We start from the raw sequence: 15,547 nt of genomic DNA, 5'->3' as shown, positions 1-15,547 counted from the left end.
CGCGGCAGGAAATTTCGTTTCAAGCTGTTCGCGGGGCTCCTTGTTTAGACTGAGATCTTTCGCAGATTCTGGTTAGAGTTGATCTTCCAGCGATTTTAACGCTGTATTCTGCGAGCAGCCGGGATTTACGAATAGAATTTGAATCACTAACAAGCTGATTTGCAAGACAAATGTTTAACAACTGAGAGTGAGTCTTTAAACCCTGCCAAACAGTAATGGAAGCAGAAAATGTCTTTATCGAGTTGTTTCTACTTAAACTACCCTCGAATGGAAGGCGCCAATCTATTTTTACCGAGAATTTTAATTGCGCGATGAAAGAGTAATGTAGCATGTAATAAGTGTGTATCTAAAATTTATTTTCAAACAGTTAAACTGGGCGCACGGGTATTACTGTTACGATACGGAGTTCTCGAGCCGAAAACTTGGCGAATCGATGGATTTCTGGTGTGCATTCATGCACGGCAACGCGATTCTTACGCTACAAGGCGGAATTTGTAGCATTTCTCGTTGACTCGTAGCTAGGAAAGCTTTTATTCCCTACCTGCGGTCGTTCTCTGCGCAGAAAGGAGGAAACATTTTACGCTTCAAAAACTCCTGCACCCGCAATAAATCAAATGATAGATTCACCTACACCTGGCAATGTTTGATTCCTACACTTAATACAATTGTTCTTTCCGAAGCAGCGGGTAAAGTGGATTCGCTGGAGTCTTTCTTCTTTGGGTAATTTCAAAAATGATTCATTGAGGTGTCGTAGCAGTGTGTGGCAGAAAAGAAATGAAAGCTTTGGGATCTCCCCGTAATCACCCTTAGCTACGAGTAAATGGTCCCACGAGTAAGAAAAGAAAGTTGCTAAAAAGGAAGTTGAGACTGGCATAACTGAAGCAATATCCGTGGAATCGAATCGTCCCGGGCTCGGTAGGAGACTCGATTTTCCGGCCGCGAGTTCCTATATCGAATGAAATGGCAACGTTACCTTCGACTTTCATCGACGATGCCATCGCGAGCGTTGCTACAGCACTAGTCCTCCTACATAAAACCGACCGACGGTGTGCGCCGTGTATCTCTTTAATCGAAACTTCCGCCCTGATCGTGACGCAGCCTCTTTCTCTCCCTCCGCACTTGCCGATTCCTCGGCTCTATACCGCCAGCAGTCCGCGATCCTACGTATCCCGGAAGCACCGTGCCTCGCTCGTTTTCATGCGTTTCCTTCTCATCTCGGGGCGACCGACCCAAACGTCTAGTGTTCCTGCGTCCTCTCGTGCGTGGCCTCTAGCACAGAATCAACCCCCGTCGGTCGTCGCGCACGAAACGATCCCGGTCATCTCAGACTCCGAAGGAGGGGGGGCAGGCGGGACGAATGACAAAGCGGACAACTACGATCTCCTCCGAGTCGAGGTATATATTCCCCTGCTTCCAGCTAGTCGGCTATCTCTCTACTTCTCCAGCTCTGTTTTCCAATCCCGTCTCTACCCGCGAAACCGAGCTCTCGCGCGTTTTGCTACCCTACCTCAGGCTCTCCCTTCCGGCCGGCCAACCGATTATACTTCCCCAAGATTGCGAACGGGAAAGTCAACAGGGGGGCCGGCGATATCCCCTCTTCCGTCACCCTGGTTTCTCGGGGTCGAAGGGACGGGGAAGGGTGTCCCGACAGCGTCTCAGCCCGCGGCGGAAATTGTGGTCACGCTCGTCCGTCTGACGCTCTATCACCGCGCTTTCGTTCTGTTCTCGGGGGCGAGGGCGGCGTCGATCTTACCGGGCTGAAGTCGCGCGTCCTACTAGAGGCGAAATCCGTTCTCCGTCATTTCGAACTCAACCCACCCCCTCGTGCCGGCTCACCCGTGGACGGGGGGTGGCTGGAAACTGCGCGGACACCCAACGCCATTCCTCCCCACGCGCTTCGTTCCCTGGCCTCTGCCCGCGCGGCTTCTTCATTCTTGTCAACTCTCCGTTCCACCTTCTCTGCCTCTTTTTTCCCCCCCATCGAAGCGGCGTAGAAATTGCCTGCGTGAGACGGGAGGCTCGCTGGGGCGGCGCATTTCGACGACCCGCGGGGCAAGCTGACATTTCTTTCGGGAGCCGGCACTTGCCGGAACTTTCTGAGTTATTTTAATTCGGGGCTGTTTTAATTAAGCCGCGCTACAAGTTCCAGAAGTCTGTCGCAGCGCGTAGGAAATATCGATGGCGGGACTGAAGACCGAGGGCCGCGAAACGAAAGGAAATCGACAGCTAATGTGCAATGCAAATTAACGAGCTGGGGATTCCTCATATTTCACTTGTTCAACGTTCATGTCGACGAATGCTCTGCAGCGGCAATTCTGTTACTTTCAGCCGGGTTTTATGGCGAATAGGATTGAAGCGAAGTTAACGAACCTTCGAAGACAAGCTGCAGTTCGCTTGAAACATTTAGAGGGGCAGAAACGCGTGAATTAGAAGAAATTCTGGAGTAATGTAGAGGCAAAGAGGGTGACATAAGTGCGTACTACTGTTCGACATCTCATTTTCCGTGGAAACATCGGAAATCAGCCGGGGAAATAGGGCCGAAGTGTTCAGGAAATAAACAACATATTCTACTCCCTTCCCGCGTGACATCCCATTCCTGTGACCACTCAGCTCGCCATCGCTATCGTACTTTCCTTTTATCGTCGATCCTACTTTCTTCCCTTTCTCGTCATTCTCACTTAAACTGTAAAGCGCGCGCACAGCTCTGAAACACGGGGAAAACGGGAGAAAAAGGGAGCATGAGTGGCAGGGTTTAATGCGCTTAACGGGAAATCCTTGACAATCAAGAAAACTAAATTACGAGCCAATAGCTGGTTTTAATCCCCTTGTGAAATCGGTGAACGCGGAAATATGCAGCGCTGTTTTCTTCGGTCAAGTTATTGCTTCAACTTGGCCCGATGATTGGGCTGTGTGTTGGGAAAAATTTTGCGGTACGCGCAACATTTTTAATTGACAAGTTGAACAGCTCGAAATACCTGCAGTAATTAAATATATGCCCGAAGTATCAAAGGAACTGTCGATGAAACATTTTATGCCAGAATTTAGATTCATTAAGTGAACGGAGTGATTTAATTCTCTGCAAAAACTTGAAGCTGCAGAAGAATTTCTCCTCCATAAGTACAAGTTAGTAGTTAATTTCGGTCCTAAGAATTCAAGGGAGTCTCTGGGATGTTTTAATAAATTAGCAGCGGCTTTAGACAACTTTTACAAAAATTTTGAATTTTCACAATCAATCTCCGGGACTTTGTAGAGGACGTCCAGGCAATTATCTTTTCCTAATACCATTTCGCCGGACTATGTCTTATAACAAAGTTACAACCCTTTGAAATTTGATCCTCAAAGGCAACCCGGGTTGCTGAGAGGTATCACATTTCAAACGCTTATAACTTTGTTATAGACGCTATATCGAAAAATGCTATTAGGAAGAATTATTTGCCTCGTCGTCCTCTACACCGCACATATTGCAAGATCGCTGAATTTTACAAAAATTTAGAAATTTTCGCAATCAAACTCCGGGGTGTTGCAGAGGACGCCAAAACGGTCGTCTTTTCCTAATATCATTTTGTTGTACGATGTCTTCTTACAAAGTTACAGTTCTTTGAAATTTGATCCTCGAAGGCAACCCGGGTTGCTGAGAGGTACCTACATTGCTTTCCGCCGTTTCTCACGATAAATGCGTTGATTTCACAACTCAAAGGCTTTACCTTGTTTCGGTTTACTACAAACCTCGAGCGTGCCATCCCGCTGGAGATTTCCCGAGTGTTCCCAGCAGGCAGGATAATAAAAATATCTCTAGCTTGGACGCCCGTGTGCACCGGATCAGAGACAGTATCCCTGTGTTGTCTGATTCGCGGGGGTAGTTAGTTGCCGACAAAACGTTACATCGACCAGCTTCACACGCCCGCTTCCACAAATTCGGGACGCTATTCGATCTCGTCGGACGAGAGCGGGATAAGCGACACGATCCGATGGGCCTATTGAATACCAGACACCGGGAGAAATAAAATCGGCGGATGGCGATAGAAGTGGCGGAACACCTCTCACCCTGCTCCAAAAAAGAAGCGGCGCAAAAGGAGGGATGGTACAAACGAAATAAATCCGACCGGGGTTGTAATCCCTCCATCGCCCTGGAAAGCTATCAGAAGCGAGGGTTTCGCGTTGAGGAAGAACGCCCATTAATTTCTCCATCGATCCGCGTTTCTATTGTTGAGAGAAAAAAAAAATAGCACGGGGGTGAGGAATCGATGGCCGAGCGGCCCTATGCAAAGAAAACTTGAAAGCGCCGCGACCGTGTTTCGTGTTCGACGAATTTAATGATCGACCCCCCTTCGCGCGATCGTATTTACATTGCCGAGTGTCACCGGCGCTGCGGGAAAAAATCCACACGATTTCCAATAGATTCGCCGGCGATAGGTACGGTCGAAACAATAAATCCGTGTTTCCCGATTCTGCTGGGCCGAATTCGACGCTAAGGGCTTTGCGCCTTAATCCCTGGCAACTTGCTCGTGTCCGCGATACCGTTCGAAAGTACAGTGTAATCTAATGAAAAAGGGATCGTGGAATTGCTCACGAAAACGGACAGAACGTGCTCACTTAACACGGGTTAGTGAATGAACCCCTGACGGAGTAATTTACGGTTGTCGGTACGCGACCGGTTCGCTTAACTTTGTCCCTGAGAATGTGCGTGAGCAAAGGTCACCGACGGCGCTATACATTTGTCAGATGATTGTCTGCTCGTACGATAACGAAAACGAAACAGAAAGGAATGTAAGAGTTTGGAGTAATTGATGGGATAGTTGGAAAACTTGCTGGGAAAGTTCGGCGAAAGTATCTTGTTATATCCTGGAATAAGGAGCGATTAGAGTGCGTCTATCTGAAGAATTCAATCTCCGTGGGACGTAGCGTTCTCGTAACAGTTTTATCGCGCTTTTTATTACACATTTTTTAGGGCTATAAGCGAAGGAGAACGAGTAATTACGTTTACGCCATACCGGTGCTATAACTTTATAGTTATCGCAGCCTCCCTTTAATGAAGAAATATAATTAATCCTCCGTGGCGATAAAAATGAGTATCAGGCCACAAATACAACGCGACTTAATATCGAAGCTGTACCTTGTCGATAAGTTAACAATAAAACTCTGCAACGTCTGTTACTAGAATTCACAATAATCTTGCGTTACCAAACAAACGACGCGGAAGGAATGCACGAACCACTGAATCTCGAAACCTACCTGTCCGCATTCCCCAAAGGAAATCCGTTTCCGGAAGAAAAGGCCACCCTTTCGATGCCCCCGGAACGACCACAAAAGTAAACACGGGAGAGGCACCAAAGGAAGCCACAGTCTTTTCTATTTCATGCAAAGAAACAAGCAAAGGAGCGTCAGGGAAACCTTGCAATTCCGTTGCATCCCTTTAAATATTTCTTACGGTGATCCGGCGTGTGAAAACTTCAAAGGGGGACGAGCCGCGATACCGTCGCCAGGACGTTCTTTCACGGACAGAACTTTCCCTCGACTTCAGCGGTGAACTACCGACGCAGGACACAATTATTAGGAGTAATAAGCAACCAACGACCATTCAGGATCGCTTAATAAAGGGACGGGCGTACGAAAGGCAGAGAAAGACGTTTCTTTGGCTCGGCCTCAAAGGGCCAACGCAACTGGCGACTGTGGCGGAATTCCTTTGGGCTCGTCCGCATGACAACGCGGATTGTTCGCTGAGACATATTCCGCCGGTTAACACGTTCCGACGTTTTTCCTATTCCCACGAGCGGAGCCTTTTGAATAGTAATTAAAAAAATCGTGGTAACATTGAGTAGGTAGAGTCATCCCCCAAAAGGATTAATGCCAAAGTAGATCGAGGAAGAGTATTTCTTGTGAAATATTCGCTGCGATTACTTTGCTCTATGTTGACGAAGACTAGTTACCGAATCGATTGCCGGCTGCCTTCGTAGGCTTAATTGATTACCATGGACAGAGTGTCGGGTTCGACTCAGTATCAGTCTTATTAGGCTGTGATCCGTTTGCGCGATGCAATTACAGTAAATTCTCGTTATAGGCTCGCTCGGGGCTGGCGGCGAGCTTACAACGCGTAATCGGAATGAGCTTATAACGAGAATTCACTGTACATTGCAAGTGAACAGTATTATTTTCTTTCGCAAATCAGAAACCGATCGCTTTATCCTGAAATAGGAACTCAGGGGTAGTCCCGTTTTTTCGGGGCGTACGTAGACACGCGTTGAACTAATGATTATTGCTTCCCAGGCACTTACCGAGTGATGCTTCGCGGAGAATTGTCCGAGATACAGCAGAGACAAATTTCGGACACCAGCTTTCAGGCTTCTCCATTCGTTCCTGACCTGTTGCTCCTTTTCGTGGCTGAAACAAAAAGTTAACTGGTTAAATATAAACTCTCGCGGCGGATATTCTATAAATACGAGGGGGGAAGCAAAGATAACTGTGTATCCACTGCCGGACACGGATTCAAGCTCATTTTACTCCTGCTTTTCCCAACTTCCTGGTCAACATAGCTCAAATTATTGGACGCGGATCGATTTAATAAACTACCTCTCATCTGGTGAATACGTTTGCTCTTAATATTTGCAAATATAAATTATGCAGAGGGAATGATAAAATGGGGAATGTCCAGAAGGCAATTTATAATTTCTTTAAAATCAAATGTATGAATTTTTCTACGAACGTAGGTACACGTGGGGGGTGAAAAAGTGAAGCAGCAAGAGAATCCAATTTTCTGTGCGCTTCTGTGAAAGAAGATTCTTCGGATCGCGTTAATTAGGCAACCGAAATAATTTTTTTCTTTGCTCCTCCGTCGGAGAATCTCCTTCAGCAATTAATCAAACCCAGAATGTTCATAATTTATCATTCTACTTGGGGGAGCCTTTTCATTCGAAGAATCTGCTCGGTGTATACGTACTACGTACGTATACGCAACGGCTGATAGCGAATAAATGGAAACCGAACTGATTTTCGATATTGTCACGCGCGCGCTGATGAACCTCGCGAATGATTAATGGCCGCCGGGTGAATTAATAACGGCCCGTAAATTCGAGTGAAATCCAACAAATTGCTATATCAGATTTTCAGCGTGTCTCAGCGATTAATTCTCTGGGCAGTGGGTAGAACCCCATATCGATCGAAAGGAAATGAAACAAAAGCGAAAATTCCATTATCCCCCATTTCGGTAATTAATTACAACCTGTGTTCCGTGCGGATAAATTTTTCCACGTAATTCGAAAGGAGAAAACTGGTCGTGCCATTTCTTATTTCTAGGGGCGGAGGATGTGTGAGGGTGGAGTATATTCAGATACGCACACTTCCGAAGGAATAATCTCAGAATGCTTCCCGTTTAACCTTTCCAGAGTGTTTTAATCTCGCCAAGAGATAAATACTGCAGGGAATGAGAAAGGGATTTCGAGGAAACAGTCTGTTCCATAGGTTTTTGTCTCGGTTCGTTCTGGACTCGTCGATGCGTTAGGCGCGAATAGTAGGAGCGCGTTAAGAATCCCGCGCACATACACGGTTTTCCTTCCCTTTCGACGAAACACAGTGTCTACCGCTGATTAAAACCTTCTATTCCGGACTCTCGCCCGTTCACCGCGGGCTGAGCCCTCCAGGCACACATCCACTGTGCGTTGGCGTTGCCGGGGTTCCCTCCGTTTCCTCTTCCTTCGAAATCCTTTCAAGGGAAATTAACCACAGGTGAGTCTTACGTATGTTACATCGCCTACGCTCGCGTTACTACTTGGATTATTAAAGCGGAGAGGAAAGAAATCGGCGACTTCTCTTGATTCCCGTCGAGGAACCGCGGCTGGGCTGATCTTTGATCTTCTTGAAAAATTTCGTAAAAGAATTCAATGGGACTTTCCCGTCTCCCTGCGCGATGACTATCCGCAGCTGGGTTTCACGATTCTACTCTGGCTTGCCAAAGTAGAGGGAGCGGAATGTTGAAATCTCCTTCGACTCCTATCAAGCCTAACTCGTTCAGTTTGCCCTCTGACCTTCCTCGAGGATTCATTAGAAAGAAATCCAATCAGGTGTATCCTCGCCGGACTTACATTACTGTTTATGAGCCGGTTTAAAGGGGTCTGAACGTGTGCCGGAGAAAGAATAACCGGAATTGCTCAAGGCTAGCGCCGGCTAGGGTACTTCTCGGGATTGTTAGCAACTGGGTCGAACCAATTACGTACGTGGCACGTAAACTTATGCTTTTGTAGTGCAAGGTGATTCGAAGTGGTAAGGAATGACCCCTCCGTTTCGCGGAGGCGAGGGTATGCATCTCGGGAACGGAATCCGGCGAGAAGAAACTGGGTGCAACGACTGTTGAGGCTACGCGGAGGAATAATACATTGGAGCAGCTTGTTAAGGCTGGTTCGCAGAAGCTCCTGGACCGAGAGCTTTTAAAGTTTCATCGGCGAAGCAATCCCGTTATATTCATCGGGGAAGCGGGTGTCTTTGCAGGCATCGAGCCTCGTCCTCCGAATCTATATGCAACTGGATTAATTCGAGTTTCTTTTCCTCCCCCCGGAGTATCGATCACCGAGCGAGGTCCCCTCGACAGACCTCCCTTATTTTTTCGTCAGCAAAACCGTCTCCCTCGGAATTAATGGTTTCGATAACAAGACTGCACCCTTCCGTATTTCACCACCGATGCACGCGCAACCCCACTGCTCTGGCTGACATGTGAGAGTAGCTAATATCGAGGCACGAGTTACGAGGATCCTGTACGGAGGTCTGTAAATCAAGCCGTTCGAGCGGGGCAATTTGCTCGGTTTCCTTTAAATAAAAGGAACGCCGGGTCGCTCGCCGCGTTAGCAAAGAGACTTTAATTAACTGGAAGTTGTTGATAACAAAAGGCCACCCCAGTCGGGACTGATACTGTCGCGACGTCGTCTGGGAACGAGGAAAGCAAGATGGCTTCTAGCAATTCCCCGACGCGACCGACTTTCAAACATATTACTTCCATTCGATTCGAGGAAGCTACACTTTTCGCGAGCAGAAAATGTTAAATGTTACTTACGGTGATTTGAGCCCGTTCTCGTGCTCGTCCGTGGCAGTGTGCGCGAGGGCTGGGAGGCTACTGGCCTCGAAAGGTGGATTACTTAAATCTGGACAGTAGAACGTAGAAACAGGAGATTTACTCGCTATTCTCTTTGCAAAGCTTTGAGGGGTTACATTTACAAGCCGCGGCAAAAATGAATGACTTTAGCAATTTTTTGGAGGGATTTTAGTAAAAAAAGAAAATCGGACAAAATACTTGTTACATATGATTCATTAGTCCATAAAGTACACGAAGAAAATTATTTACTATAATTTTGTATTAAATTATACATGGTTCTTGAGACTCTTTAGACCAACGGAGAAAAATAATATTCTCGTAAAATAATGTTGCCATTATGGGCTGACGGGCGAAATTTTTTAATTGAAAAAGATAAAGAATTTATGGCACTTTAAAGATAAATTAATTTTCATCCTGCAAAATTTTGCACTGTAATTGTGCATAAAAATTTAATTAAACAAGTTATAGAAGAAATTGCTCTTCAACCGATAATGACAACATTATTTCACACACTATCATTTTATTTTTCAGATCCATTTATGCAAGGGAGATATCAAGAATCAAGCTGGCCATTTATCCTGCTGTGGTCTAAAGAACCTTAAAAATCATAACTAATCTATGAAAAAAATTATTGTAAATAAATTGTTTCGTGTACTTTGTGAACTAATATATCAAGTCTAATTAGTATATTGTTTTACTTTTTTTAATAAAACCCCTAAAAAAAGTTTGAAGTGGGACATATATAGTCTGATATTCCCACTAATATTATTTTTCTTCTTTTGAATATTAAAGCTAATCCGTAGAATTCTGTATGCACGAGGAAGAGAAATTAATTATGCATCGCGGTTACCTATAGTGGAATCATAATGCTCGCTGTGTCGTCCGTAGGGGGCGGTCTTGCTCAAAAGCGCGTTCACCCGTCGTCTTGGACTTCTAGCCTGCTGGAAAACGCAATTTCTTTTACGTTCGATCTTGCCGCTCGAACGGGCATGAAAATTAAGGAAGCCTCGATAGATGAGCGGGCAGGGAAAGGGTTTACAGCGGAGGTTCATCTTGGTCACGATAAAAGATGCACAGCGGACAAGACGAAGGTTCCTGTTTCGTGAAAGAATGGACTGGAGGATTTACCGTCGGCTTGAAAGAACGCTTCTATTTAAAATCGACCTTTTTCTAGCGTGGCCGAGGCAGATATCTTTCGCTGTCCAGTATTGCACTGTTACGGATATTTTCATCCGCTTAATGCGCCTCCTACATTCGAACGCGATTGCACGCGGCAGCCGAGAGGACGTGGTCCAATCATTTCGCGTTATTTTTTAATATGATGGCGCACGATTATTTACGAGCCTTGCAGTGCCGCGCAAAATTAATCGGTCATGTTTCCAGCGAATGCAGGTATTAAGGAGGATTTCTCATTAAAACTTGATTCGAATGGGAGACGCATTCAAATCTGGGTATAATATTCTCAGAGTCATTTGGGAAAATCTAGTTCAATGTAACGTAGCGAGGAACATTTAATTTTAGCGCGCACCCCGCTATTTTAAATTAAACAAACTCATTTATGCGGCTAAATTTATTAAGAACCAACAACGCAGCCAATTCCATCCCCTTCGTCGCGTTCCAGCACTGTTTCCACCTTCGAATTTTATAGCAAATACAAATGCAAATCCATCTTCCGTGACGTGACTTCGCCATCGACTCAATTTCCATTTCAAATTCACTTAAAATCCTATTCGAATTCAATGGGAACGCTCATTAAGCTTTAATTGCGGTGGTGAGGATTACGTAACTAGCACGGCGCTGGTCAGATTCAAGAATCCCCTGAATCGATAGAGCGAAGCTGATCCGCCACGCTGGAAAAACGTCAAAGGACCTTTCACCCTAATAAGATTAAGCTAAACGCGCTGCTGGATGGTCGCGGGAGGAAGAAATGAATGAAAATGTAAGCCGCGGCAATTTACCGGCACAATGCTCTAGTTAGGGGGTCGAGTCGAGCCAAGATCCCGGTGGATAACTGTGTCCGTACAAAAGAGAATCTTACGAAAGTTGTGTCGGTGAAACTCCGCGTCCTGGTGACTTGAACCTTCGGAGAAAGCAGTTCCTCGGACGTGCTGTTCCTCGGAGGTGCGATATCCAGTTCATCGAGACATTCATCTTCCACCAGCGAGACCAAACTGTTATACCATTGCGCGCTGCTAGGCCTAGAGGGTTTTGAGGGCTCCTGCAGACGGTTCAAGTCTTTGCTGAAGCTTAGACTCCGCCTAATCGGCTGCAGGCCGCGGTTTATCACAGCCGGTAACTCCGCGCTGCTTCTTATTAGCGACCCGATTTTCCGCCGAAAGGAGGCCTTCCGCTCGAATCTCCCGCTCGATCTCACAGCGTCCCCTGTCAGGTCGGAGCCCGGGACATTGTCATCGCTCAGGCGGTCCGCCGGGTTCTTGCCCGATAGCTCTGAGGAAAAAGAATTTTGCATGCCTTTCTTTCAGGGGAATAGTATAGAGTGAAAACAGGGGGGATCCAATTTCTTGGGCTAACACCATAGCAAAATTTCGGATTTTTTTAAAGAAACTAGCGATTCGATTTATTTGAAATTTGGAACACGTTTTTATGCATCTTTGGAGAAGTTGCAGTTTTTTTTATATTAATTTTTAATAATAAATATAGGAGTTGTGGTGTGTATATTTATCTTCCATGATTTTGCGCGGCGTGATGGTCGATCATGCATAACTCCTACATTTATAAATAAAAATCAATAAAAACTACTGCGACATCTTCAAAGATGCATAAAACATGATCCAAATTTCAAATAAATCGAAGCGCTAGTTTCTTAAAAAAAGAATCCCAAATTTTGCTATCTTTTGAGGCCGTAAAATAGGATTCCCCTTAAGCAACGAGATGGGATATTAGTGCCAAGCGGATTACGACAAATATTAAACAACAGTCCTTCGTCCAAAGAAATTCGTCCAACCCAGACGCAGTACCTGATTCTGTTCTGGATTCGACGGTGTTCGCAGATACCTCCTGCTGTGCTTTTACCGCCCTCGCGCTGGAGGCTTTCTGGCTAGTCCTCTTCGACTTTTTCGAAGCCCTCTTCTCGTCCGTCTTCAGCGTTGTCATTGTGCCAAGTTCACGCGGACGCGCGCACGACCGCGTTTGACTTGGGAGAGAAAGAAAGAGAAAAAAAATTGGAATTCACTGCGCCCCGGCTTGACGAATTGGCCGCGTTTCACTTCGCAAAATAGTTGGCCACATTTCGCTCGAGGTCAGCTGGCCAGAGATAAATGATCGTTTCACGTGTAACTCCAATCACGCGAAGCGTTTAAAGCGCTGCGGATGAACCGTCAATAACGCCGTCGTTTTCGAGGCCGCGGGCGAATTACGCGGATAACGCGTTCGAGTGAACAATTAAACCGCCCCGGCTGATACACTCCTCCCGGTTATTGTGAATTTCTCCGGCTGGCATTCGCTGCGGTGGACCGTAACGTAACGGCAATCGCCGCGATTATGTGCGCGCAAAACCGAACGAATCGGCATGATCGTATTACGATGCAGAATTCGTATAATTATCATAGACACGCGCGAACCTATTCGATTTCAGCCGCTTACGTTCCAATAGCCGTACGTCCCCACCGACCTCTGGGGCGATGTATCGGTACCACAAAGGTCGAGCACTGACGAGCACGTTGGATGCCACCTGGAAGGGACGAACGGTGTTTATATTTGATTGGCGCTGACGCGATGCTCGGGGATTCCTATTTTCTGTACGACTTGCGAACGGTCATCTCCCAGTCACGTTAGTCCTTGGTTGGCGAGGGGGGATGTTTGCGCGCGTCCTCGTGCAGTCCTTCCTGATTCTCGGTTGAGCGCAGAGGTCGTATTGGCCATAATATATCACCGCAAGCGCTGATAATAAGTTACCGGTGTTTATAAATCCTATATTCACGCGGCTCCATTAAGCTGCTAAATCCGTGATTAATTATGGCTGCAGAAATAAATCATTATCAGCGCCAGCAGTGAGACAATAAAATTTGTGAATTATTGGCGCCGCTAGTTATTGACTTTTCAGACACCTCAGCTCAGGCTTTGTTCAGATTAAGGTATGAATATATATATATATTTGCTGTTACTAAACGAGTCACTGGGTTTATCCTGCTTTCGCGGTAGGCTGGTTAAACAATCTCCAACAATTCACATAGAGCTTTAATTTTATTATATACCACGTTCGTTTGTAATTTGTATTCGCAATGTTTCAACAACTGCATCGACCGCACTGGAGGCGCACTTAAGCGGTATCACTGTAGGTTTTCCCTTATCGTGTTTTCTTTCTTATCATTGCGACATAAATTAACCATATCGAAGTTATCGCGCGAGCAATCGCGCGTTTTTCCTTTCCAGGAAGTCAAAAAACGCCTCGCGCTGGCGTCTACTTCAGTACTGAGAATTTCCAATTCTGTCATCGGGTCGTTGATTTGGGGCAAGGTGGAGCGACGAATCGGCAAATCGATTTCACGTTAATCTATTCAACTGTGGAAAGTATGCGATATTTTCTGCACAAATTTTTACGCGCCGTATTTCTCTAGCGGAACCTGCAGTTAAAGCGAAATGTGCACGTACTTATGTATAGTCGTGCTCCGTCATCGACAATTAAAGCTATTGTAAAGGTAAGAGCGTATCGCGACATTATCGCTCATTCTCGAGAATCTAAATGAAAAATAATTTGTTTGCATTACGATAGAGCTGCGAATGTGCAGGTTTAAGGCGGTCTTGGTTTTGACATTGAAACTGTATTTTCTTCTAATACTTTTGCTATTCATTATCGAGAAAATATTTCAGAAAAATGCGAATACGTTAAAGCAGAAATCAGTTAATGATAAAACATCCGAAATATTGGTGACTAAAAGTCAACAGCACTAGAGCAAATGATTGTTCCATGGATCGATGAAGGACTCGCGTAGTTTCCGGCTACGAAGCAGGAATAATGGTGCTACTAGTGCTCCCAATTTCAGCCTCGAAATTCACATTAGTTAAATCGATGCGCCGTGTTCCACGTAACACGTTGCCACGTTCGTGAATGCGCTGATAAGGTTTGCTGAAGGTGGCGCGAAGTTCACCCGATTAAAGCAGCGGCAAGGGATCTTGAAAACTATCGCTAGTAAATCCTAGGAAATATATGCATCCGACAAGCACGGTGGGATCATTAACTCGTCGCGGATTAACTGCAGATTTTCTGACTTCGCGACCGTGGCATGTGACGTAATCTCTAACCATTCGCAGGTGTTAACGCCTGAACCGTTTGGATATTTCCAACGATTACTTCGGTACAGCGGGTTTCTAAATGATCTCTGTTGCACGAGATTTGCAATAGCAGAGGAAGATTACACGAGGCCTGGGTTCGAACGAGATCGTAGTTTCAGAAAAGTGCCAAATGATCTCGATCTTCGTATGCGCAGCTTATTTTAAATGCCCATCCTGTAGAGCGAGAACATTAATTGGTTGCACCAGTTGATGACCCGCGATCGTCCATAGTAAACAAAGGAATTAAAGAACAGATGGTCCAGTTAGAAGACGAGGTCCACTTATCGAGCACGGCACACTTCCACGCGGCTTATCGGAGTGATAAGGCTCCGTTCGGTGCACAGACGCGAAAACGCTCCCGAATCCACGATAAAACTCTTCGGTAGCGCGCGGCCAGCTATTCCTGCGACGATCGCCCGGCGGACAGCAATTTTACGCGAGACACTGAATCCAACAGATCCCGGCAGAACTGTCGAGATAACGCAGCCTTATCGCGGGGCTTCGATGCTGGCTTCCATCGATATCGCGTCGCCACGGTGCGTAAACGCGAGCGCGAAAATCGCGGCCGCGCGTGGCTAAGAAATTAAGGAGACAGGTGAGGCAAGGTAAGCGTTTTGCCTGCGAATATGGAGGGGGGAGCTAGCAGGAAAGAGACGAACGGTCGTTCGATGGAACGGAACAGGTGATCCGGGAAAGAAACCGTCGATCGGCGAAGGAAAAATGTGGAATATCAGTGGTGCTCAGTTGCGCCGCGGTTGGCTTCTAGTTTCGTGCGATTCTCCAGTCGCGGCGATTATACGCGCTCATAATGTAGGTACTGGGTGCTTCGTAATAGGTACCAGCGAGTGTGAAGTGATCCTTTATAAGAGAGCGGAGCGAATAGGTGGGATAGGGTTTTTCCGCGCGGAGCTTCGTTTTAGAGGAAATCGATTTTGAAGTTGGGGTGCTGGGTGACAGGCAAATACATGCGCACCTCGCGGGTTTCAAAATCGATTTTTCCCAGAAGGAAGACCTCTATGAAAATGATGTAACACTTTTCGGTAATTCCATTCCATGGGGAATCAACTCGTGACAGTAGTACGGTTAAGCAGCAGTGTTCAGTGACCCAGGCGCCATTACGTTCCCTTAATGACCACGAAGGGCATTCGCGAATATCTGTAGTACCTATACTGTAAAAAA

General features: G+C 46.2%; 1 protein-coding gene across 7 annotated transcripts in view; it reads right to left on the bottom strand.

Annotated features, from left to right (window-relative positions):
• Positions 1-14,972, bottom strand: part of LOC143375998 (pleckstrin homology domain-containing family G member 5) — a 52,587-nt gene extending 37,615 nt beyond the window's left edge. For 2 of the 7 annotated variants that reach the window (XM_076825770.1, XM_076825771.1), the window contains exons 1-5: positions 12,055-14,970; positions 11,115-11,524; positions 9,927-10,017; positions 9,038-9,125; positions 6,273-6,378 (exon numbers count right to left, since the gene is read on the bottom strand). In XM_076825770.1, the coding sequence (XP_076681885.1) occupies positions 6,273-6,378; positions 9,038-9,125; positions 9,927-10,017; positions 11,115-11,524; positions 12,055-12,190 (831 nt within the window). In that variant the 5' untranslated portion in view covers positions 12,191-14,970. Of the gene's footprint in view, positions 1-6,272; positions 6,379-9,037; positions 9,126-9,926; positions 10,018-11,114; positions 11,525-12,054 lie in introns of all 7 variants that reach the window. The other 5 variants (XM_076825766.1, XM_076825769.1, XM_076825772.1 and 2 more) reach the window with 5 other exon arrangements.
• Positions 14,973-15,547: the final 575 nt, after the last annotated feature.

The sequence above is a fragment of the Andrena cerasifolii genome, chromosome 13, assembly GCF_050908995.1.
Source record: "Andrena cerasifolii isolate SP2316 chromosome 13, iyAndCera1_principal, whole genome shotgun sequence".
NCBI lineage: Eukaryota > Metazoa > Arthropoda > Insecta > Hymenoptera > Andrenidae > Andrena > Andrena cerasifolii.
This window is presented reverse-complemented; position numbering and strand designations above follow the sequence as displayed.